Here is a 24,377-nt window from a genome sequence, read left to right on the forward strand (position 1 = left end):
GGCGCTCTATAAATAACACAAAAACAAACCTAGCTCTTGAAAGGGGGTGTCCAGACCCTACACATAAGGTGCATTTGGTGTAGCGCCTAGACACCCGCTTTCAAGAGCTATGCCTGCTTTTTATGAAAAGCAGGCATAGCTCTTGAAAGCGGGGGTCTAGGCGCTACACCTAAGGAGCATTTGGAGGAGACTGGGGGGGGGTTTAAGTGGTACTGCTCAAAGAAGCACATATTATAATTCATTCATCACTGACTAAAATGCGCTTAAATTGGAAAAAATAAAAAACATTTCAGATGTGCGCTATTGTGCATGCCTGGCAATGCCCCCCTACTACAACAACAAGATAAAACAGGGAACACTGCAGTTTCCACTGGGCGCATAATCTTGACAAGGGGACCAGAGCCCCAGATAGAGATAAAGAAACCCGCAAAACCGGGACACCTCAGCACACCCCGCCACGGGTCCCATGGCTATGCATGCACAATACAAAGGGCCATATTATTATTATTATTTTTTCAAAAGACAGGCCAGACTGGCAATTGTTTTTTAAAAAGCTAATACGGTGCAACTACACATGTCTTTAAAGCACCACACGCTGACCATTGTTTTAAACATAGCGGCCCCCAGCATTTACCCCAGAGTCTAACAAACATATTTTGTACCTATGCACATGTATATATTTTTAAACACAGTGGCATGTCAATAATTGAATATAAAAGATAGTACCTGGGGCAGGACTAAAATCTAGCACAGCCCCTAGTGAAAGGTCTGGGAAGAGGTCCTGTAGATAAATTAGGAAAAGTTAGCATTTTACATAAAACTAATGGAGGCTGCAGCATGTCAGAGTTTATAGACCCCTTACCTGATAGCTTGTCTGATCCGGCTCCTGCATGGTAGCTGTAACGAGCACGATGACTTCACACACACACACACACTGGGTCTGCAGCTGGTTAATTCTTAACAGGCGTCGCACAAGGGCTGACAACAGTTAAGCCACCCCTCTTTATAATGGCATCTCAAAAGTGGCGGCCTTTGCAGATATCTGTGAAATTAACTCCCGATGGTCAACAGCTTCTGCCACTCAAGATAAGGCCCTAGGACTTTGAGCCCGGATCTAAGGGTGTTGGGGGAAGGGGAGGGCTGGGGGATGCATGGTCAGCCGGATACTATCCTCCCGGAAATTTCAAGGGCTCCTCCACCGCCTTGGGCTGCATGGGTGTGGCAACATCCCCCGGAAATTCAAAGTGATCCATCAGAGCTGCCCCTCGGGGCTCAGACCACAGCACTGCCACCCCACCCATCCTGCTGAGGGCTGCAAGAACAGACCATGCGGACACCAAGGCCATTTCCGGCCTCCCCTGGAATTTCAGAGATCAACAGCATGTCCGCTGGGCCTGTTCCTGTTGAATTACAGCTGTAACACCACGGGGCTGGGCCCAACATCTTCTTTTGAGCTCTCTCTCGCTCTCTATATATATATATATATATATATATATATATATGTGTGTATATATGTATATATATATATATGTATATATATATATATATAGACGGCTGGCAGGGGTGTGGGGTGAACATGGCTTGCGCAGACCCTTGTGCATGTCATTTTGCAGCCTGAGTGCCTTGAAAAGGACAGAGAACTCCACCGATGGCCCAGTATTCACACATGGACCCTTGCAGAACCATAGGGTCTTGCTTCACAAGCCTGTTGGACTCAGACCCATCACCCCAACATTTATTATGAATATTATTATTCATAAAATATTTTTTTAAAAAAATGTTTTCTCCCCAGCATAACCGGCCGGAAAATTATGAAATATTAATTTTTATAATCATTAAAAAAATGAGTATTAAAAATGAATATTCAATAATTTCCCATTTTTTATATAATTACATATGTATTTTCGATTTTATTATTTTTTATTTTTCTAATTCTTACCGGTCTTATTAGAAGTGTAGACACCCTGCCACCCTATACTCAAGACTCTCTTTAACACAGCCACCCCTGGTCAACGCCCAAAGTTTCAATCTTATGTATACCTTACCGGACCTGGTCCTCAGGATTGGCTTGGACCTACAGCCAAAACACTGCTATATATATATATATATATATATATATATATATATATATATATATATATATATATATATATATATATATATATACACACCCTGCACGCCACGCCCCACCCTTCAAAACACCGCCCCACACTTCCGGTTCTTTGGGGGGCATCCGGAGGAAGTCCCCTTGGGGCCCCAACCCTTGGGGGGACCTTCCCGATAGCCCCCATGATGTCACATCCGGTGGGACACCCCCGCTAAGGACCCAGGGCCTGTTAAACACACCTACATCACTTCCGGGACCGGATTTTGCTCAGAAAGAACTTCCGGGGGAAACACGAGGGGGCCACACCCCGGATATGACGTCATAGGGACCGGATATCCCGCCCTAAAGGGGCGTGGAAAGCTGTCAAGGCTCGTTTGATGAGGAAAGGTATCATTGTATACTACTAATGTGTTTTTACCTATAATTATTCCCACGGTGAGTGATTCAATCTAATGCTTTCCATGATAATTCGCAGTGAGCTGAAATATCCTTAGAGGTGGCTTTGCAAAAATAGATGGTGGTGAGTGATCAGTGTCTTTCTGACTGTGATGCTGAAAACATATTGGAGAGACAGGGCCTCCATGTCCTTGTCCTGTACTTCCTTTTCATGTGTGTTCAGTATTGTTTACTGCCCAGGAGTCCATGTGGGACTCCTGGCAGTGCAGCTCTTCCTCCTTTTGGTCATGGTGAACAGTCCCTTGGCACCCATGGGTGAGGGTACAACCCTGTACCCCTAGTCTGTTTTTGGGCATCTGTGTGTGGCCCACACAGCAGGGTATGGGCTGGTGGCAGCTCCATGCTGAATTTGACAGGTGCTCTGAGTATCTTCCATTTTGGGATACCCAGGCCCTGCCATTGCAATCAGTTGATTCCCGATAGGAGACAAGATGGCCCCTGTGGCCTCTTGCTTTCTATTGCCTGTTAACTTGGTTTCACAAAGTCCTGGGTAGCCCTGACTCTGTCCCTTCCCCCCTGACTGGCTGTTGGGTGGAAGTTCCATATATGGTACTGTGGGGGAGGTCCAGGCCAGACTGGCTGGAGCCTTCCCATTGACTGTATGTTGTGGGTACGCCTGTGGGGTGGGACCTGGGTGAATGGAGTGTATGACTAATATGCACTTCATGTTATGGGTGTCTGGTTTCTGGTATGAAACAATGAATGAGACAGCCCTGCCCGAAACTGCTGTGTGGAGTGCCGAATGGCTGGGTACTTGGTCCAATACACATTCCTTGTTGCGAGTGTCTGGGGGGAAGTGAATGGTCTGAATGCACCGTGAGCCTGATTGGCTGCCTGCCTGAATGCCCTTCTGAATGATTGGTTGTCTGAGAGTAACCCAGCAGAGTGAATGAGACCAAACAGTATATCTGGGGGCCTCTCCCTGTTAGGCAATGTTTGTATGCAGTACCCTCTGGGAACACTGCAAACAACTCTGACTACAGGTATAGCAAACCCAACCTTTGGTATAAGCTTGTACTACAAAGTTTTGGTAGCGTGTTGAGCAGCCAGGCTTATCTCAAGAGGGGTCAATGTGAGCTGTAGGGGAGTTAGTGAGAAGTATTCAAATACACTCTTACACACAATGTTTCTTGAATAAACAATTATTAATTTATCAGTTAGAATAAGCCTTCTTCAGAAGGGAGCAATACTGAGTAATACTCAAATACACTTCATGACATACACACTCTTAATATCTCTAAATCAGTAGATACCCTTTTGGGATGGGCCACAGACACTACCTACACCCTCAGGTGACTTCAATTGCTATGGTGCTGGGGACATTAATTTATCACTGTTGCATTTAGAATCATATAGTAATAAGTCAAAGGTAAATGTTATTTAGAACATACAAGAGACCACAAATATTCTTAAGCAGGCAAATACTTTCAGAATTCCCCCAATAAGAGTCATTCAGTAAAAGGGGCTAAGCCAAAGTCAATAGGCAAATGTCTATATGAGCTGAAGCACTTCTTTGCACGTAAGTAGAACATCTTTGCACAGTGTTTTTAGAAGTCTTTGAAGAAAAGAAGAATCAAATGTAGTCCCACAAGCTGATTAGACTTGTTAGTAGTAGAAGATGCAAGCAACTCTACAGTAAGAGGTAAGTTCGCTCACACTTTACAGTACCTTGGTATTGAAGAAAAAGAGCAGCAGATGACTTCTGTTCCTGTGCAGCTCTGCAGATCTCACTGTTCTTGGTCCTCAGTCATGGGGAAAAGAGGGAGGACTCCTGGGGACTCCTGCACTGGGGACAGTCACCGCTCGCAACTGACAATCTCCAAATCAGTGGCTGTACAGTGTTGCAGCTCCTCGCGTCTACCGCAAATAGCAACACCGCCGTTCCTGGCTGTCGAGATGGACTTTCCTTGCTTCTGGGGTCCCACACTCTGTTGAGGGGGTTCAGGCTCGGTCAGTCATGCTCCCTGGTCCGAAGGATCTTCCTGGAGCTCTAGGTCAGCTTAAAAGCAAAACACACAATCTGGTGTTCCTCTCCCTGGCTATACGGTTTCCAGCAGCAACTCTGTGGAACTTCAACCAGCTCTGAGATGGATGTCCAGGTGGCTTACTTTGGAGTTGATTGGTCCCACCAACCCAAGGGGAAAAGTCGTCCTTCACCGGGCAAACCAACAGTCCAGGAGTTGCAGCAGGCATCCTCTTCAAGTTCTTCTTTAGTTCCTTCGTCCAGTGTTCGACTCTGCCTTCCAAGCCAAAAGCCTCGCCTTTTATTCAGTTCTCTCCCATTAATTCCAGCCTAGCTGTCAATCACCCAGCAGGGTGTCTGTCCTTGCTGGTCAGTCAGCAGGCCAATCACCACAGAGTGCATTTGGGTCTCCTAGGAGACTAAGCACAGGGAATTTCGGGCACCTCCCTCACTTCTGCCTACCCCAGACACCCTGGAGCCAGAGGAAGGCTTCACTCGTGAATCCCACCAAAGGCAAAGCGATCAATGGGACCAAACCTGGTTTGGGGAGCAGAGTAAATCTCAAGAAGGACCTTTCCACAAAGAAATGGCAAAAAAAGAAGACTGGGACCATTTTGACCAAAATTGCACCCTTGGGGGGGCGGGGGGGCTTTACTGCAGCTGTGAACGCAGCGCGGTAAAGGCACACCAAGGTAGTTAAAACGAAACCACTGCCACCAGCCATTCAATGAGAAAAGGGTAACATAAAAAATGTTACATGAGAATCTAGGCAAAGGGAATACTAGGTAACCCCTCCAGCACCCTATTGTAAGATAGTGAGTGCTGGGTCTAGAAAGTTACAAATGTAAGTAAAGTCAATTTCACTTTACTGCTCTTGGAAACAGTAGTTTATCCAAGAGAAGGTATTTAAACCTTTAGGAAATCTGAAATACTTCCCTGTACCACTGGACTGAAGGTGCTGGGTGACACAATGTAAGAGATGATGCCTATGGAGTTTGTCAGACTCCACAACCAAAAGAAAGACAGAATTCAAAATCACATTAAAATACATGAGAGAGTGGGAAAAAGGTTCTCACTCTCTCCAGGTTAAAAAAATCAAATCTTCAAAATCCAGCAAGGTTTCTGGGGGTCTCTAAGGTGGAGGGAATTAGCAAGTTTCTGAGAATTCTCCCTAACACTTACTGATGGAAAACGTTCAGAAGCTGAACTCGAAACTTGATGCTTGATCTCGAAGCCGAGCCGGAATAAGAAGGTTAACTGCTGTTTCCCTTCAATGCAATCTGAAAGCTGCTGTGCCTTCAAGAAACTGATCCAAGAGAGGACCTGGCTAGAAGACCTCTTCCCGAGCTACGAGGAAACATCGTGCACCAGCTAACCTTCACCAAGCCTCCCTGGAAGTCAGCCTTTGAAAGACTGTCGGCCGGAGACAGGGACTGCCGAGGAAACTGAAGAGAAGCGGCCGGACAGTCCGTCCACCGTCGTCGACCAGGGTTCAGAGGACCGATGTAACCGCTCAAAGCTGTGTTACCCAGAAGTGGGGACAGTTTGATGCTGTGCTGCCGACGATGGGAGCCACAACACTTTGAATCAAGGACTCCCTTTCTTGTCTTCGACTACCACTTTGTCCTGCCAGAGAAAATCAAGGCCGCCAACGACCAAGGAGAATCCGCTGGTGGGTTTCCCGCCCCTGAAGTCCTCAAAGACGCAGACGAAGATGCGAAAAAGCCAGCCGTGGTCGAGTCCCATTTAAAGACGCCAAACGCTTCATTGACTCTTTACAGCAACAAACTATTGTTGTCGAGGTGCACTGTACGCCTCATCTTCGCAGGACGTCCACGACCGATTGTCGACGAGCACAGCCAGGACCAAAGCTGCTGCCTCAACGCCTTTGTTCACCCTTTTCTTCATGGGATCTCGACGATCCGTGGCTCCTGCCTTAAAGGAATTTCACTCAAGAAGGATCCGTCGTCGAACTCTGCTAAACCAGGTACATTGGGGTAGCAGAACATTGGTAGAAGGGAGCAAAACTCTTATAGACAATATAGGGACTGGGCTTGTCAATATCCTATTTACAAGTTGCCCAGGTGGGGGGTTCCTCATACAAAACCTTGCCTAGTGGTAGGGGGCCAGTATTCTGCCAATTGTCTAACCAACTTGTTTTCCTCCTAAGTCTATTGTTGGTTTACTTTATTAAATGATTTGTATGCCATTTGAAACTGTCTACAGTTGATGCATTTTAATGGAATCTAAGAAGTAATCGTGGTACCACATTGAGACTGTAAATATTTACCATTTTAGAATTACATGGGCACAACGTGTGTTATTGTGATTGTGTATATAATTGAAACCTTCTTTATATAAAGAACTGGGTTATCACTAACATTGTGTGTGGGCATTCCTTTGTGGGTGCTTGGACTACACTGTACTTAAGAACCAGCCTGCATCACCTCCAGAGAGCTTAAGCTTTGATTGCTCATCCACGTTACCAAATAGAGAATCTTGGCTGGGGTACTCTGTGCTTCTACTCTGCCATATAGAGAGCAGGAATACAGATACCCCCCTCCAGTCTTTATACTGGTGGCAGCGGTGGGGTGCTTATGGTTTTAAGAATCATTGTTTAACCTTCTCACGTACAAAATATCCACACTTTGTGAAGTTGAGGATTTTAGTTATGTACTAGATAACTACATTACAAGCAAATGGTAAATTGACTAGGATGAGCTTAGAGGCTCTCCAGAGTGCTTATGAAGCCAGGGAGTTAGTCTTTGTAGATAAGTCTAGGGCTGAGTTGATAGCAACCCTGGTGGACTACCAGACTGATTATAAAACACTTGATGGAGGGGGGGATGCAAACAATGAGGCCTCTGCCCCTGGGGTGGTTACTGAATCTTTTTCTGGGAGTGCCACCATTCCCGCTGCCTCTATTCCGAAACCCAGCAATGTTTCTTCAGGGAATGCCTTGGAACTTGAATTATTGAGGATGAAATTGGCCTTTGAATATAAAAAGTTGGAAACTGTAGCTGAATTTAAGAAAGAGGAGTTGGCACAGCAAGTGATACTCAAGAATGGGGATCTTGAACTCAAAGACAAGGATCTTGAACTTAAAAATAAGGACACTGAATGTAAGAAAATTCAGCTAGAGAAAGCTAGAGTGGAGACTTCAGTAAAACCAGTTGAGTGTCAGGTCCCCTGCCACCAAGTTTATGAAAGATTTGGTTGGTGTGTATGTGGACGGTTCTGATATCCTTCAATGGATTGAAGCGTTTGAAATGGATTGTGGAATACATGATGTTGATAAGAGATTGGGCTAAGTGTTTGTTAAGCAGGATGCCTCAGACTCTATATGACTGTATTCTGAGTGTCGAAGAAAGGGGACAGTATGAGTGCATGAAGTCTGCATTAAATGGCAAGTTTGGCAAGGCACCAACCCATTACCTTAAAAGGTTCAGGGAATTTAAGAAAAGAGAGAATGTGTCTTGGATTGACTGGGTGAGTGTAGCACATATGAAAATGATGGCGTGGATTGATGGTTACAAAATGAAAACGTTTGTGTAATTGTCCCACCTTTTTGTTTTTTGAGCATTTTTCAGAAGCCTGTTCATCGGAGCTGTGTCAGTATGTTGCTGACCAGAGAATTTTATATTCCTTTAAGCTGGACAGGCTGGCTGACAAGTGGGTCCCCCACCGGGTGTCCCCTAAGGGAACCCAGTGGGAAGGACAAGGACAAAGAAAAGGGTACCGCTCAGGAGGCTGAGAAGTCCCAGAAGCAGTTGGCTAAACCAAAACCTTCCTCTCCTAAGACCCAAGAATTTAGTGGGGATAAATCCCATGTGGGTGGGAGTAAGAGTAGTGGTCCTCCTGCTGCAAAGCAGGCTCCTAGTGGCTCCAGTACCGTACCCCGCATTCCTGGCACTTGTTGGGCCTCGGGCTCTGGACCACAAGAAGGGTGTCCCCAAGTGTAGAGGTAAGGCACTTGGAGTCCAGGCTGTCAGCCTGACCTACCCTTACCCCATGCCTCAGGTGGAGGCCACTGTCCTTCCATCCCCTCCTTGCAGGAATCACTTTCAGTGTTCCTGCAGAGATTTCCCTAGTGTCCCTTGGGACCTGGGACTAGTATGCAGAAGTACTGGCTACAATCCCACAGAACACCCGCAGATTTTTGATAAGTGTCCTCCTGAATGGCCAGCCTTGTACTGGTTTAAGAGACACTGGGGCAAGCATGACAGTAGTGGACAGGATCCTGCTCATGCCAGAGGACTATGTAGGTGTTCCTCTGAGAACTACCAGGTTAGCTGGTGGGCCTCCCAAATTATCTCCTGTTACCCTAGTCACAATCATGATGGGAGACAAGACAACAAAGCTTCCTTTCCTGGTTCAGGATAATGTCCCTGATAACATTCTATTAGGCTATGATCTAGGCACCTACAGCAGTTATTCTGAGGGATACCAATAATTATCTGCAGAGTGCCTACCTTGTCAACTCCAGTACATGTTTTCAAAACACTGCTGTTTGGACCCAGACGCTAGGGCTGAGGCTTTATTTGGAAGATCTTTATTGTAAGAAGATACCTTTGGAAGATTTTCTTTTTAATTGCCCTGGTGCCTCTGGGGCCCCTTAAGGTATTAGGCGTTGCTGAGAGAATTCTTCAAAAGATAAATACTCTCCAGAGGCCAAGGCTTCCATTAGAGTTCCGTGCCCAGGTAACATTGGTTCTGATGCCTACAATATGTAGACTGAAGATTCCATATCCGCCCTTCTTCCTTACCTCAGAATGTGCCTGCCCCACCTGTGGAACACTTGTGTATGAGCGCGATACAAATAAAATATATCATATCCTAACAGACCGCTAAGCTTGAGGTGGACCGTGCGCTCTTCTTTACAGCACCATTTGTCGGTGGAGGCCACAAAGTGTCTTTGTGGTAGAGTGTGTATGGGAGGTGCAATCCACGGCTGTGCAAACATGATTTGAACATGTCCAAGGTCGCATCCTGCCAACTGTCGATTTTAAAGATAAGCAATCAGCAGAGGGGACCTACTATCCAGCAGAATCAAAATTACTCATAAGGTACATAACTTGTTTGTAATTGCTTATTTGCTTTGCTGCAAATATCTTGTCACATATCGCATGAAAAATGCTTCTCCAGCATGGGGTCTGGCATGGATTCACATGCTCATGAATATTCCACGTCGTCCGACTGGGAATCCTCAGTAAAAGAGAAAGCAGTCTTGCTGCAAGAAAAGCTCAAAACTGCCTTTCTAGCAACAACCAATCTTAGGCTGGCTCATACTGCACACATCCAATGATCATCTCCCTAAGCCCCTCTCCTGGAAGCCATCTTCAGATTTTGACTGCATGCTTCAGTGCTGGGAGTCCTCTATAGTTGCTCTTCGTGTCAAGTTTCAAGGCCTAGTCGAGGCCTATTTCGCGCCGCGCCATGTCCAAAGAGCGCAAGAGGAGCCTGTTTAAGCTCTGTGCCTTGTGCAACGTGTATGTGGAAGACAGGCACTCAAGGTATCTTTATTGTCTACACCCCAATCACGACGCGGCTGGCTGCAAAATCTATCAGGGTTCCCCACCAAAATGAAGAGGGACAGTTACAGCAGACTGGTGGCATGGCTGAAGGAGGAGAAGGGGGCGGCTCCTGGGAGTTTGCAGGCTTCTTCCAGATCCAGTTGTCCACTGAAACATTCTCCCTCTGGTAAGAGGTCGAGATCTGCTGAGGAGGCTCCTTCACAGGAGACCCATAAAAAGGCAAAGCGCCATGCGCATCCAACTGGGTTCGCCGCTACTGCGGGTCCTGGTCCGGAGTTTGGCTGGTCACCCTCACCCTCGACGGCAAGCTTGCTGGTGAGTGGAGTATCATCTGAAAAATTGTCTTCATCGAAGAATAGCGTTTCTTCGACGCATAAGACGAGCAGAGAACCTATCAGTGAAGTGGCACGGTCTTCTTCAAAACACTCGTCATCAGCGAGGTTTGTGGCGATCCATGGACAAGAGTTCCTGAAGATTAGACCTCCAGTAATCACAGTATAACGGTGAGGCCTTTGTCGACGACCATCCCGTCAACGGTGAGATTCCCTACAACAACACAGTTGACGGCCCCATTGACCACTACGCCGGTGGATATAACACCCACTCCTTCGTTGACCGCATCTGCGACAACGAAATGGTCTACGAGAACAATCCTTCCTCCTCGACCAATGACTTCTGCGCCAACCACAACTACGCAGTCAGTAAAGTTCCTTCCTCGACAAGGGGGCACGATAAGAGATGGGGGGGTGGGCCCAGTCAGTGTGATTTACAGTTCTGAATAAGAATTGCAGAAAGGCTGTATATCAGACCTAGAGGACAACGACCCAAGGGTTCAACCCTTGAGGGAACATTTTCGTCCGGTGAAATCATTGGAGGGCACTGACCCGTCGAGAGACGCACCATCCAGTTCTAGGGATTTGTCCCTGGACATCTTAACTACCCTTTTCATTCTTGTGGTGGAACTACAACAGCCCATGCCTCCACAGGTGGCTCCAGTGGAACCCACCCCGGAGGAAAGCCCACCAAGACATACACCTCACCCATCTATGCCTAGACAAGCAACACCACCTATAGTGGAGGAGCCACCACTGACGAACACGGCAGCAGAGGATACAACAGATGATACGGATGAATTTTATGACGTCATAACAGCCAATGACACACCGCTAAACGCAGACGACACCCCCAGGGCGTCCTCTCCAGACGAAGTGGGTTCCTTTCACTCTATGTTAGCTAGGGCTTCCACCTTGTTTCATTTGGTACCCAAGGAGAAGGAGGGATTTTTGTATGAGAGAAGAGCCTCGTCTAAAAAGACAGGAACTTCAGTTCCACTCCTGGACGATGTATGGGAGGAGGGCCTGGCCCTTATGAAGGCCCCAAACTTGGCTCCACCTAGACGGAATTGGCTGGAGAGATACAGGCTTTCATATTCGGCACCCTAGTGCCTAAGATCCCAGCCGTCCCCCAGACTCTGTGGTCTCAGCTGCAGCAAGCAAGAGTTCGGCGAATCCGTCCTCTAAATCTCTGTTTTCCCCGGACCAATAAGGCAAGAAGCTTGAAGCCATGGGCAAGCGCATTATATATACAGCCGCCTCCACAGTTAAAGCTACAAATGCCCTGGCAATACTGGCATGCTACGATAGGGAGCAATCGTATGAGCTGGGCCCAATCCTTGACTTTCTCGCCAACGACAACAAAAGAGGAGGCCCTGGCTCTATTTCAAGAAGGGGAGGTAGCATCCGATCATGACATCACAGTGGCCCTGGATGTGGCAAACTCAGGCTTCCTGCAGATGGGTTAGGGGGTGGCTCTGAGAAGACAAGGATGGCTCATGGCTACAAACTTCAGGCAGGTCGTGCAGTCAAAGGTCATCCATATGCCCTTCGACAGGGAGAACCTGTTTGGCAAGGCTGTGGACGATACATTGCAGGCAATAAAGACAGACCACGAAACGGCTAGGTCCTTGGGGACCCTCCAACAATGGCAAACATAGAACTTTCGTTCTTCCAGAGGAAAGTACAGACCGTTTAAAGGCTACCCAACGTCGTCCTACCACTAGCCCTCTCGCTCTTAGTCTCAAGAGTCGTATAGAGGCTGTTTGCAGGCTTTTGGAGGCAGAGCGCAACGCCGACATCGTCCACAAACAAATGCGTAAAGGCCCAAGCAAGCCTGACCAGGCACATAGCCTGGACCCCCACTTTCGCAACCTGGTGGGGGGCCGCTTAAAACAATGAATGAAGGAGTGGGAAAATATCATGGAACACTCCCTCCTTCCCCGCTTGGCTCTTCTGGGTTCATACTGGCACCTTGCATGCTTTGAATCTGAAGATTCCAGGTGAGGGGCTTAGGGAGACTATCATCATTGGATGGGTACAGTATGACCCAGCCCACAGTGATTGTTGCTATTAGGGGAGTTTTTTGCGTTCCTTAAAGCAAGACTGCTTTCTTTTTTTACAGATGATTCCCAGTCTGACAACGGGGACTATTCATGAGCATGTGAATCTAAGCCAGACCCATGCTGGAGAACAACAGTTACAGTTATGTAACTTGCTCCTTTTTTAGGTGGTGCTCCCTGTGGCTAAATATCACTCCTCCACCAACCTTGCATAAAGCTGGCTCTGTGTGGTCACCCACACTGAATCATTCTATTGGTAATTTATTCCTTTTTCTTTTTCACTGGGAAGCCCAGTAAGAAAACATGATACCTTCTTCTGCTGAATGTGAACGACAGTAATATGGTTGATGCAAAAAATGAGGAAACCTCATCAGTCTGGCAATGACAGGAGCTTTATGTGGCACTGCTGATCTCAACACAATTCAGGGGTCTTTAGGCCTGACATCGTCTTTCAGTGCAGTACTGCACTTTAGCCTTTTGTTTGTAGTAGAAATTCCCATTAAAGGATACAAAATAAGAGAACCAATGGGCATCAAACCTGTATGAAGATGATTAGATAGAAGAGCATTGTTTTAGTTTGCTGATTTAGATATGTTTTACTAACTAACTTGTTTGTTTTCTTGCAGAATGATTTGTTGGATGTGGTGGCAAGCATAGATTTATCAAGGAAGACTGTCAGAAGAATTCGGATTAATTTTGTCTTCGCTTTAATTTATAATCTAGTTGGAGTACCTATAGCGGCTGGTATGTATAGAAATGAGATTGTATTCCTTAGAAAATCTTTGCTTATGTTTACTTTGTTCTAGACTCAGAACAGGGTCTCTGTTAATATTATCTAAGGATCTATGGATTATAGAAGATGACTCATGCAAACAATGTCTTTGAAAATGTTGGCTGCACTTTTTCTGTCAGATGTCCTTCTTAATTATTTGCTTTACAAAAAATAGGAAATCCAGGTGGGTATGGCTGATATAATATACTTGAAACTGGTGCACTATGGAGTTGTAAATCGGGCAGTCTACAGTGGCCGACATAAAACCTATACTGAGGTGCCCTTAACATTATTCCTCAGGTCAATTTGTAAACACTGATCTAGTCGATGGGTGTTCGCACTTATATTCGTTTTGATTCTGGCTGAAAACCCGTAATAGGTCTGCAAGGACATTAGAGTGCACAAATCAATGAAATGTGAGATAATTATCGACCCACACAATTTCTGCTGACCACAGGCCAAATCGATGCCTTCTGATTATGCAGCTTCGTTCCACAATGATGAGCATCCCATTCAGCAGTGCCTTTGGCTGCTTTATTGTAAATGAAGCACCGCACGCAAATGTACATTCATTACTAATTCATCCTTGTCTTGGTGTCGGCTGTTATCATTACAGGCCTTCACTGCAGCAGGAATTCCTGTCACTGCTGTGCACTTAACAAATTTGTGTTCTTAGTCTATAAATGTACTGGTGCGCATCAATCTGTATCTGCCATGAATGTGCATTTGTATGCCCACAAATACATTTTACTATGCACTTCAACCCAAATGTCTTTTTTTCCTGAGGCACAGCAATATGCAATTTGATAGGTAAGACGAGCACAGTTTCAAACACAGTACCATCTCTAACAGGAAGCCAATTTAGTGTTCTTATTAGGGTTGAAATATGATCCATCTAGCACTCCTCAGACTAAACACACTTTTGTCTACTAGCCTAGCTACTGTTGCATCATGAACCCACCTAGTAAGAGTCCAAGCGCAGGTTAAACATGGTCAACTATCACTGTGTGGTTGGCTTTGAGGATGCAATACAGCACATGTTTAAATGATGCAGCTTAAAAACATGTTTTGTGGGTGTGGTTTGGGCTCCGATTAACATGGCTGCTTCTCTTGGTCTCCTGCTACCAAGGCATTAAAATATGCATTTGGGGCCTGTTGGTAGTTTAAATCAGACATTGTGAGCTCCAATCATGAGAACATCGGAGGCCTGAAACTGCCACTCTGCCGTCTCCTGTTCTGCAGATGGCGCTCCCTGTGGCTCTCACCTGCGGCTGATTGTGCTGCCTGCCACTGTGCCTAGAGCTCCAGGACTGGAATTGGCACTTTAACCATGGCTGACTCAAAGTTTCCGGTGTGTGGATACTGTGACGAATCACAGGAATTCCTCCCTTCTCCCATTGTGAGGCTTGGGAGGTGCGCCTGCTCCACAACACCCTCCCTAGGTGTGGAGGTAAGCAGGACCTCACCGGGAGAGACTCCCCTTTGGGTTCAGGGACTCCTGTTCCTGTGAGGAACTTCCTAAAGATTGTTTCAAGATTATCTATTCGGACATGTTCTACCAGGATCTATATGAAGAGATAATAAAAATGTGATAAAACTGAAAATGTGGAGGTCCCTTTAAATAGAAAACACCATTTAACTGGGAGAAGGGAAGAGGATGAGAGGTTGCAGAACGCAGAGAGAGAGAGAAAGAGAGAGCGCGAGAGAGAGCACAAGAGAGCGAGACACAGTTACGCTGGGGAAAGCCCAGGACTTCTTGTCACAAGGAGGAGAGGAGACTGAGAACTCCAAAGAACTGGCGAGTTACAAACCGGCTGGGGAACTGAGAGGAAGTGCTGGATTCGTCGTGTCCTGCAAACTGGCTAGTAATAGAAGGCGCATGTGGTGGTGTGACCATGAAGTGAATGTGGTGGATCAATGGACCTTGCCGAGACCACTCGGCGGCTGTAGCTGCGCATGGCACCCTGCTACACTGGTTATCGGAGAGCCATCCTAGACAGAATTGCAAAATATGAGACTGAGAAAGGACAAGAAGTCGACCAAGTGAAGAGTAATCCAACCCAAAATAAAAGAACCCTGGTGACGTAATCCCGTAGGTTGACGGTTAACAAGGAAAGCGGGATTTCCAGGAGGGAAGCAGAGAATATTTATCCGAACATTCATACTCGTCTCAGTCACGATAAAGAGACGATCTTAATGAAAGCAAGTGATGTGAAGGAGAATCATAACCAAAGTGTTCTTACTAGTCTCAGGGTTGGCTCTAGATGTGGAACCAGCCTACGCTAGTCTCCGCTCTTGTCTGAGTGTTCTGGTGTCGCAAGATCACAGAAGTTTGTTGGGGTTTAGCCAGATCCCGAATTTAAGTGGATAAAGTAGGTTTTCTCCTGGTTATCTTGCTTCAGTGAATGAAGGAGCCGCCAAGGACCGGACCAGCACAGAGGGCCCAACAGGAGCCACGCCTGCCTATAAAACAGCCATCATAACGGAACCAGGACCCCACAGGTGGCTCAGGAACATTGACATTAGCCTTGATAAAGACTCTCAGGGTCGAAACACGTGTCGGCTGACCACCCAGGCGCACAAATGCCATCAAGTGTATATGACACTTATCAATGTACTACGAGAAACTATTCGATACTATCACCAATAAAAGCGAAAATTGTATCGCACTAACTACTGTTTTAAAACAATCATTTCATTCACTGAAGCAAGATAACCAGGAGAAAACCAACTTTATCTTCTTACTAGTCTGTCATGGTAAAAAGACTATAATAGAGAAAATAAGAGCAGTGAATTGGAATCATTGTGATAAGCCGCAGACCCGTCTTAGTCAAGACACAGAGACGATAACAGTAAAGCTGAGGCAGGTAAAAGACAGTTATGCTCCTACTCATCCCAATCGAAATAAAGAAAGCCTGAGCAAGGAAAAGAGTACAGGTCTAAGAGAAGAGTGAGAAAATACGCATAAGAACAGAGACATTACTAAAGACTCAGAAAAACTCCATTGTGAACAGAAGTCAAAGCACAAGAAAGTATTGAGAGAACTATATAAACTGGTCAAAGAAGTCACTAGCGACTAATTGAAAATCAGCTATTGAACGAAAGCCAGCAAGAATCAAAACCCAGGAAAGTAATCATTCTCCTGTTTTTGGTTGTTCGTCTAGTGGTAGGGTCAGCTAGGGTTAGTTTGGACAGATTCTTTTAAGACAGACAGATGAGCACCATTGCCAGTTTATTAGGTAGGGAACACCCCATAAAGGTAGGGACAGCTAGGCATTATCTTTTCTTTAATGACGAACAGTTTCAAATGTTTTACAATAGTCTGTGTCCTTCATCTGACCTGCCACAATACCTATGTGCTGCTCAGTGTGTACTTCCTTGAGTGTGCATCTGTAGAGGAGCTTGGGTCCTGGAGCGGAGAGTGGGAGGCCAGATCGAGGTGTATAATCCCGCTGTTTGCACTAGAGGGTGTGGTTTTGTTTCACAGTGCTATCATCTTGTTATCACACTCAGAACGTCTGGTGAGCAGCCAACACTCCTCCAGTGGTGCGCCAGTCTTCGACTGGCAAATCATCTCTGGTGTGAGGGGTCTGAGAGGGAGCGTCCATTATCTGAATAGGTAATCACGCTTGTGTATCCACACATGGATGAGGACCTGAGGGATCCCTGGCCCATTGTTGCCTTGATGCCAGAACTTTGTAGTTGTTGCTATTCTGGCTTGATGCGCTTGTAGAGTGTGTACAAGGTTTCGATGTGAGCTCCCTGCAAATGTGATTTGTATGTTTATTCTCCGTACATGTCACTTCATAAGTGATGGCCCACATGCAATGTCAGTAAAGAGTTGGATTTCCTTAGTGAGGCAAAATACCCTGCTTCTCCTCATTCCTTCTCTCCCCTAGTGAGAAAATAGTGGAAATTCTTTCTAAAATCGAAATGATCACAGAGGAGACTGTTGCGAAACTGGATCAACTCAATGAGGCAGTTTTTAAACTGTTTAATAAGGTGAACGCATTGGAGCCACACCCATATCATGCCTCAGATACGATCTTTGGAGCAAGTGATAGAGATGGGTCTTAAACATTTTCACTGCTGCACTAATGAAGAACCAACACGATGCTGGACATGCGAGTTGAACGACTGGAGAATTTCCAAGGAGCCTCAATGGTGTGTGTTGGGATACCCAAGAGAGATTCATATGACTTCAGGCTACCCGGTCAAAATTGATCAACAGGTGCTACCAAATTTCAGTAAAGGGTGGCGATAGGACAGGAGAAGGGGGACCCAGTGATCATGATACAACTCAGAGGGGGGGTGACAAGGGATGCCGGCTTTGAAAAGTTGGGAACAAGGAAAGAGTGTGGGTGGGTGCAGGGTCCTTTTAGGGTAAGTGTATTTTCATTTTATCTCATACTTATTAGGCAACTAATTGACAGAGAAAGTTTGAGCTGATAAAGAGAGTATATGTCGAGAAGGATTGGAGAGAGTGTGTGTTGTCTTCCCTGCGAAGCTTGGGCAGGTGAAGAATGTCGATAATTATGTTTTTGGGAATGCAGAGGAAGCAAAACAACTGCTTGATTCTTTTGGAGGCACTCTGGATAGAAGAAACTACGGTTTTCCCCATCCAAAGATTCCACTATCCCCGGTGATTGACTGTTTGAGGATTGGGCACATGTGAGTGTTCTAATAGTTGGGTTTGAGACTTGTTTCTTTTGGTGGTCTTTGGCTTGGGCATTAGGTGTCAGAGTTATAATTGAACATTTTTCAGTTTGATGTATTCTAAAGAAAACATGTTTTTAATTGTGACTTTTAGCTGTAAGGTGAGGAAGTGGTTGTTGCCCACCAAACACTGTTTCTTAGCCCTAGGTTTTAGTCGGATGTCATGGATGGAAGAAAAGTGTGTAAGCTTCCTAGGTTCTCACTCCAAAAAGAATGTAATCAGTTTGGCCTGCTTTCACTTGGAGCCAATCGTCTCACATCCATTTCTCTACTGCTAAAATGCATTTTTCTGCACTACTGTTACCACTTGGAATTGATCTGACCTGCCACTAGCCAAGCCATGAATCTGGATTGGAGTAGTTGGACAGCCCTATATTGAAATCAAGCTGTGAAGCAGGCTCATATATAGATTAAGTAGGATTGGAAAAGGTGGGGAAACTGCTGGAACTCAAATTCTATACTAGCACAGAATGAAAGTCTGGCAGACTTACCGAAAGGAGGCCGTACTCTGAACATCGGACAAACCTTGGCAACGTCTGACAAACTGAGAAGCACGATGCTCTATTTTTCTGGTATCAAATGTCACAAAGTTCTAGATCTCCAACATCAGGAACCATAAGGATGTTTCAGACATCTGGTAGATAAATGTATAGATGAGCAACCATAACCAGCATGGATATATTCAACTGAGAGGTTCCATTTGACATCAGAACAACAACAAAAGCAAAGTTTCAGTTTTCGGTCATCACTTGGAACCCCAAAAATAAAATGAACCCTGTTGTGAATTGTTAAAATCTTTGGCCATACCAGGTTCCCTTTGATGGCTCCTGTACTGTTCCCGTGGACTAGCAGTGCAAAGGAGAGGAATGTGGATAAGGGATCAAAGAACAATATGGACCAGTGGATGGAGGATGACAGACTGCACTCATTTATCGTTTCTCATATATCAATAAATGTTTGTTTCGAATCAGTTTTCATTTTATTTTTAAATACATATTCAATATTTAAAAACATGGCATATTGCATAAATAAACACAATTTTTTGGCTCACATATCTTTCCCACCATTCATACACTCACATTCCGTCTCCATATGCTTTCTTCATTCACTTCATATAGAAATGACCCACAACACTAGGTCACTCAATACAGTTCAATATTTTGGTTCCCTTTGACTGTTCTAAGGTGACTCAATCTGTATATAAATGTTTCGACAGATTTTTGGTCGACACGTGTTTCAGTTGTAAATTTTGGACTTCATAAGTAGTGTCCAGTTGTTCATGCAACCTTCATCAGGAAAAGAACAGGAAACTCAATATGTCCTGTTTCATACCTTAGGGTGAGTCACACCACCTATAAAAACACAAATATAACCCATTGTAAACTCAAATATTATCCCCCCCAATTCATATGACACTAGCAATGTGATATCCAGTGATTCTTAACAGTAATTGCGTAATCTGACTCGCCTCCATCTAAAATGTATGGGGGAGGTAGAGATGTAATGGATGAATCCTCATTCCACTTCTCAACTTGGCCCAATATTTCTGGTTAAACCTAAAAAGATGAAATGACAGAGACCCAATTAACTAAGGTCTCCTAATTTCGATCGTGCCACTCAATCCCAATCGTAAAAACGTAGGTCTGCCTCTATACTCGCTTCAAATATAGAGGACACACATAGTTGTCTTCAACTCGATATCGTATCTCCGCAGAGTATCGCTAGTGCATAGTGTTATGTTCAGAAGGCGTAATTCACCTGTAATAGACATCCATATTTTCAGTCAACTGATGCCATTTCTTAGTTGTATCTCAAAACACTGAATACAAGAGTAGATACTTACTATAGCGCTCACCTGGTAACCACAGGGACGTCACTCAGCCTGTTGTTACCTCTTACGACCTCTAACCCTTCCCTGGAGTCTACTCGACGGGAGACTGGGCGTGAAGTACAGGATTGGTAGAGTTTAACTCCCTATTGTCTGTGTGCTTGAACCCCTTCTTCCCCGGGGTCCAACCCTTCCCTTTGATCCACAGCTCACCTTGTTTTCTTGGAAAGTGTGCTCTCCGTCCTGCTGTCAGGGCAGGGGCACGTTCATTGATGCGGGCTTGTTGCTGCCTAGTTACTTCACTGGTAAGAGTCCGACAGGTAAGTATAATGAGTCTTTTGAACAGTTCTCTAACTTCGTTTCTTTCCTTCCTTAGATGATGGCCAGGTCCGGGGATGGCGACGTGCTGCTGAGATGAGTAGCGCTGAAGGTGAGTGAGAGCGCGATGCAACCCTTTCGTATTTGTATTGAACGGAGTTCTTTTTCTGTCTCTTTTAGGTGCCGCAACGTTTTCTGCGTGAATGCCGGTTATGAAGAAGAAATGCGGTGAGTAAGCGCGGTATGTGGCGCCTCTAGATGTTTCCACGCAAACCTGGAGTGTCTTTTCCCTCTTGCAGATGGATGAGAAGTTCCAGAGACAGAGTTCCCCCAGAGCGGCTGGGATTCAGGTAAGCGTTTGAAACTCGTACAGTCTTTAAAAATTGGCAAAGATTTGCTGAATGCTTACTAATGGCTTTTTTCTGTTCTTTTCCCTTTTCCTTAGGAAGCGACGTGCCGGGATGGGAATGACACCGCCGAAGATGCCCGCAGAACAGAAGGAGCGATGAATGATGGGCAGAAGTGCTGCAAGGTAAGGCTGTTCCTAACTGTGTTCTTGCAGAAGCTGAGCGCAGAAGAAAGATGCAGGCCTACTGGAGACCGATCCAAACACGGTGAGTGTCACGCTGCAGGTGCAGAACACACAAAGCATGTTTTCTCAGCCTGGGCGTGGCTTAAATAGTCTCTGGGTATCCCAGGTGTCTCTGGGCTGAACCACACCCAAAAGACTAGACTGCACATGCAGTTCTGGGAACCAAAATATGTGGGGGCACCCATCTTGTCCCCATCAATGCACTACAAGTCCAATCCCCAATGTTATCCTATGGGAGTGAGTGAGTCTGGTGCCACAAGCGCCAAGTCTGACTCAAAGTGGGTCTTTGGAGGGATGGAGAGGCCCTTGAGGGCCATGTAGATGATTGTGGCCTGGCTCCAGCCTGACATCTTGGAGGGCTGGGGGCATGAGGGGCAGTAATCATGACACCCTTCAAATCCCTGTTAAGCGATGCCCCTAAATGCTTCTTAGACTCAATGTCTATCTTAGATATTCTTTAGCCCATCATAAACCAGCATCTGGACTTTCTATCCGGATGAAGTTCTTTCCAGTTACTAAAAAGCAACAAACCTCCATCAGAGACCATGCTCATTCCTGCATCTCTTCTAAATTGCACCACTAGGTATAGCATGTGCCCATGATGTATACTTGCATACAAGTCTTGAATTACTATGGTCCAAAGGCCAGTCCGCACACTCACAGCGTCCGCCATTTCGTCTTGCAATTTAGTGCTGATGCCTTCCGTTAATTCCATGCATCTGACAGTGCTAGGGGGAATTCGTGCTGTAAAGGAAGGGAACCGAATCACCAATCAAATTCCTTCTGCGTTATTATACGCGTTATCTCTTTGTGTACCCCTCTCGACTTATTAGCGCGATTCTGCACACTATCCCTAGATCTGCAGAGTCACTACCTAGTTTGGATACCTATATGCATGTAGCTAATTTTACTCAGTGCCCAGATTCCTTTGTTTAGATTAGTTTACAATTCTCACTTCTTCGTTTCCTGCTTTTGTGTCTCTAATGCAAAATTCATTATCACACTAACCATGTGCATCCCGATCTTACAGACACCTACTAGATTCAATCCTGTATATTGACTCATTTGGTTAGTCTACACTCCTATTAACGACCAGAGGTCGCTTATTTTAGAGTCACCACAGTAATATACCCATCTCACAAGTGGGCACGTGTTGAAATATAAAAATGGTTGCCTAGAGGGGAGAACTGTGGCATTGTGAAGAGATGGACCTTTTTGAGCGCTTTCACTATGTACTGCAAATATGCAAGAAGTCTTAAGTGCAAAACAAGGGAGCCGTGACATCCCTATTCTGTCCGACAACAAGCGTGGTTGCGGCGCTCAAGTGCAGACACGCACGCCGAGAGAAGCTATTTGCTGTGGAGCCGCTGCAGCCTGCCAGGGAACAAGAGAAACTGGGGGAAGAGCGCAGCTGAAGCTCAGACCTGCCTGAGGAAACTAAGAACCCAAAAAGTCCCGTCCGCTTTCAGTTATTGTTTTCCTTCTTTTTTAAATACTACCATCTAGACAGCAAAAGTGTTGTACATGCGGCACAGGAGTTTGATACCCACCCCCATCTTGCCTGGAGTGTGTGTTCTAAGGAGATAGAAATGCTTGCAAATTCCAACCAATACACTGCGCTACACCTCTCCCCTTACACTCTCAACACAGGAGCACACATTCACACAATAATGCACACATATACAGACGCACACATAATACATCCATACATAACATATAGGAACAAACACATATAGACAAACTTGCACACGGTTCCGCTATATACATATATGCAGATATGGCTCCACATACCGTATGCAAATGCCAGCCTGCACACACACTCACACACACACTTTAAACCTATAGACGGCGCTCATTTCCTCACAAATATGGACTACACACATTGGCCACACCTATATCCATACACACAAACAAATTTCGAACATAGACAGCCAAATAAACCAACATCTAGTTAGCCATACACTTCACACATCCACATGGACACACATTTCAAAGAACATATAAGTGCATAACCGCAACCCACCCCCTTCCCCCATACACATAAGTGCACAGGCATATCCACAGGCTCTTTTTTACTTCCTACCGCAATGCTCACAACTCCTACCCGCAGACTAAAGAGATAGCTGTACATCAGAGGTATTCAAACCGAAAACATGCACAATCAATTAGCATATTACATGCATATTTACAGAAAACTGTCAACCAGGACGGGAATGGGACAGGATTAGGTTGCGCTTAAAATGAAACGGATTAAAATGTCTGCCTGTAAGTGATTGCTTTGTGCTTGCAGAGGAAAGGCGCCTGCGCGTACGAGTTTATGAAACCCTTCTCTGCTTGCATTTCTCCTTGGAGAAAATAACTAACACTTGTGGTTTTATTTAAAACCATCCTGCCGTTTCTCGCCTTCATTGTTCTGCTTCGAGAGAGGAAAGGCGAGGAGGAGGGGAGCGAACACTGGTGAGACCCTCATTTTGCTTCGGGGAGCCTCCCTTTGGCTCGTTGACTGCTGCTGGCGAAAACGGATCACTCCGTGCTTCAGTGTTAACACATGCGACGTGTGACAGTACTCCCAATTGGGAGAAAATATGTGAAACAAGCCACTGTTGGATTACATCAGTGTACTACAACAGAAATGAACACTTGGTGTGTCGGTCATCGTATACCACTGCTTCTTTGAACACCCTTCTTCTAGTAGCAATGTTTTGGTGACAGTTGGTGGCTTACACCACCAAAAAGTGCCAAAACCAAAAAGGAAAATATTTTGTATTTGTATTTTATTTTGCGCCTTAAACCAAAGCGGTGTACATAGGTTACGAACGGTTACAAAGTAAATGTATAAACAATAAAATCCAGAAAACAATCACTCAAATGTTTTGAAGTAGATGGGATTTCAGGGAACCATGAAACAAATAATAAGTAGAGATGGAGCGAAGAGAAAGCGGAAGAATGTCCTAATGAAGAGGAGCAAGAAGCTCAAAGGAACAAAAACAGGACTGTGCACACGGGGGACGAGGAGCCAAGAGTAAAAAGTGAGAAGAGCGAAAGAGCGTGCAGAGATATAAAAAGATATTAGTGCAGCAAGATAGCTGGGAGCAAGACCATGGAGAGATTTAAATACAAGACAAAGAAAGTTGAATTTAATTTGACAACAAAATGAATTTGAGGATGGCTGAGGAAGGAGAAAGAAGCAGAGGAGAGTTTCTCTGTTGGGGCCGTGACCTCAAGTGGCCCTCTGGGCCGGATCTTTATCACAGGCCTGGACTGTGTCCCCAGAGCAGTCCGGGCACCCACAGGGCCATGATGGCAGTCGGCCCACCCAGGGGCCAGACCAGACAGGCCCATACTTGAAGACAAAATGCAGTTCAGGACGAAGAATGAAGAGCCACTCCTTCCAGGCTGCATGTGTGGGGTGGCCTGAACCGCAGGATGCAGCCGGGCACCCTGTCCGCCTTCCCCGTGTCCAGCTGAGGTGGTATCCCAGGCTGCATATTCCAGGGCTTCCTGGGAGGTATAGCGGGATAAGGAGGCAGTCTGCCCTACTGCTGAAGCGGCTCTATCATCATGGCCCGGATGAAGATGAGGGCTCCGGCATACCAGCCCGAGCCCAGGGAGTATGCGGCCAGCCCCCCTGCATCACTCCCCCGCAATGGAGATGGAGGTAGGGGCTGAAAACCACGCCGGACGTGGCAGTTGATA

At 45.7% G+C, this 24,377-nt stretch overlaps 1 protein-coding gene across 1 annotated transcript in view; it reads left to right on the forward strand.

Moving 5' to 3' along the window:
* ATP7A (ATPase copper transporting alpha) overlaps positions 1-24,377 on the forward strand; it is a 1,086,974-nt gene that overhangs the window by 1,040,128 nt on the left and 22,469 nt on the right. The window contains exon 21 of the mRNA XM_069612588.1: positions 13,082-13,199. Within this exon, the coding sequence (XP_069468689.1) occupies positions 13,082-13,199 (118 nt within the window). The remainder of the gene's footprint in view (positions 1-13,081; positions 13,200-24,377) is intronic.

This window comes from Ambystoma mexicanum, chromosome 5p (genome assembly GCF_040938575.1).
Source record: "Ambystoma mexicanum isolate Mex_15411 chromosome 5p, UKY_AmexF1_1, whole genome shotgun sequence".
In the NCBI taxonomy this organism is placed as follows: Eukaryota; Metazoa; Chordata; class Amphibia; order Caudata; family Ambystomatidae; genus Ambystoma; species Ambystoma mexicanum.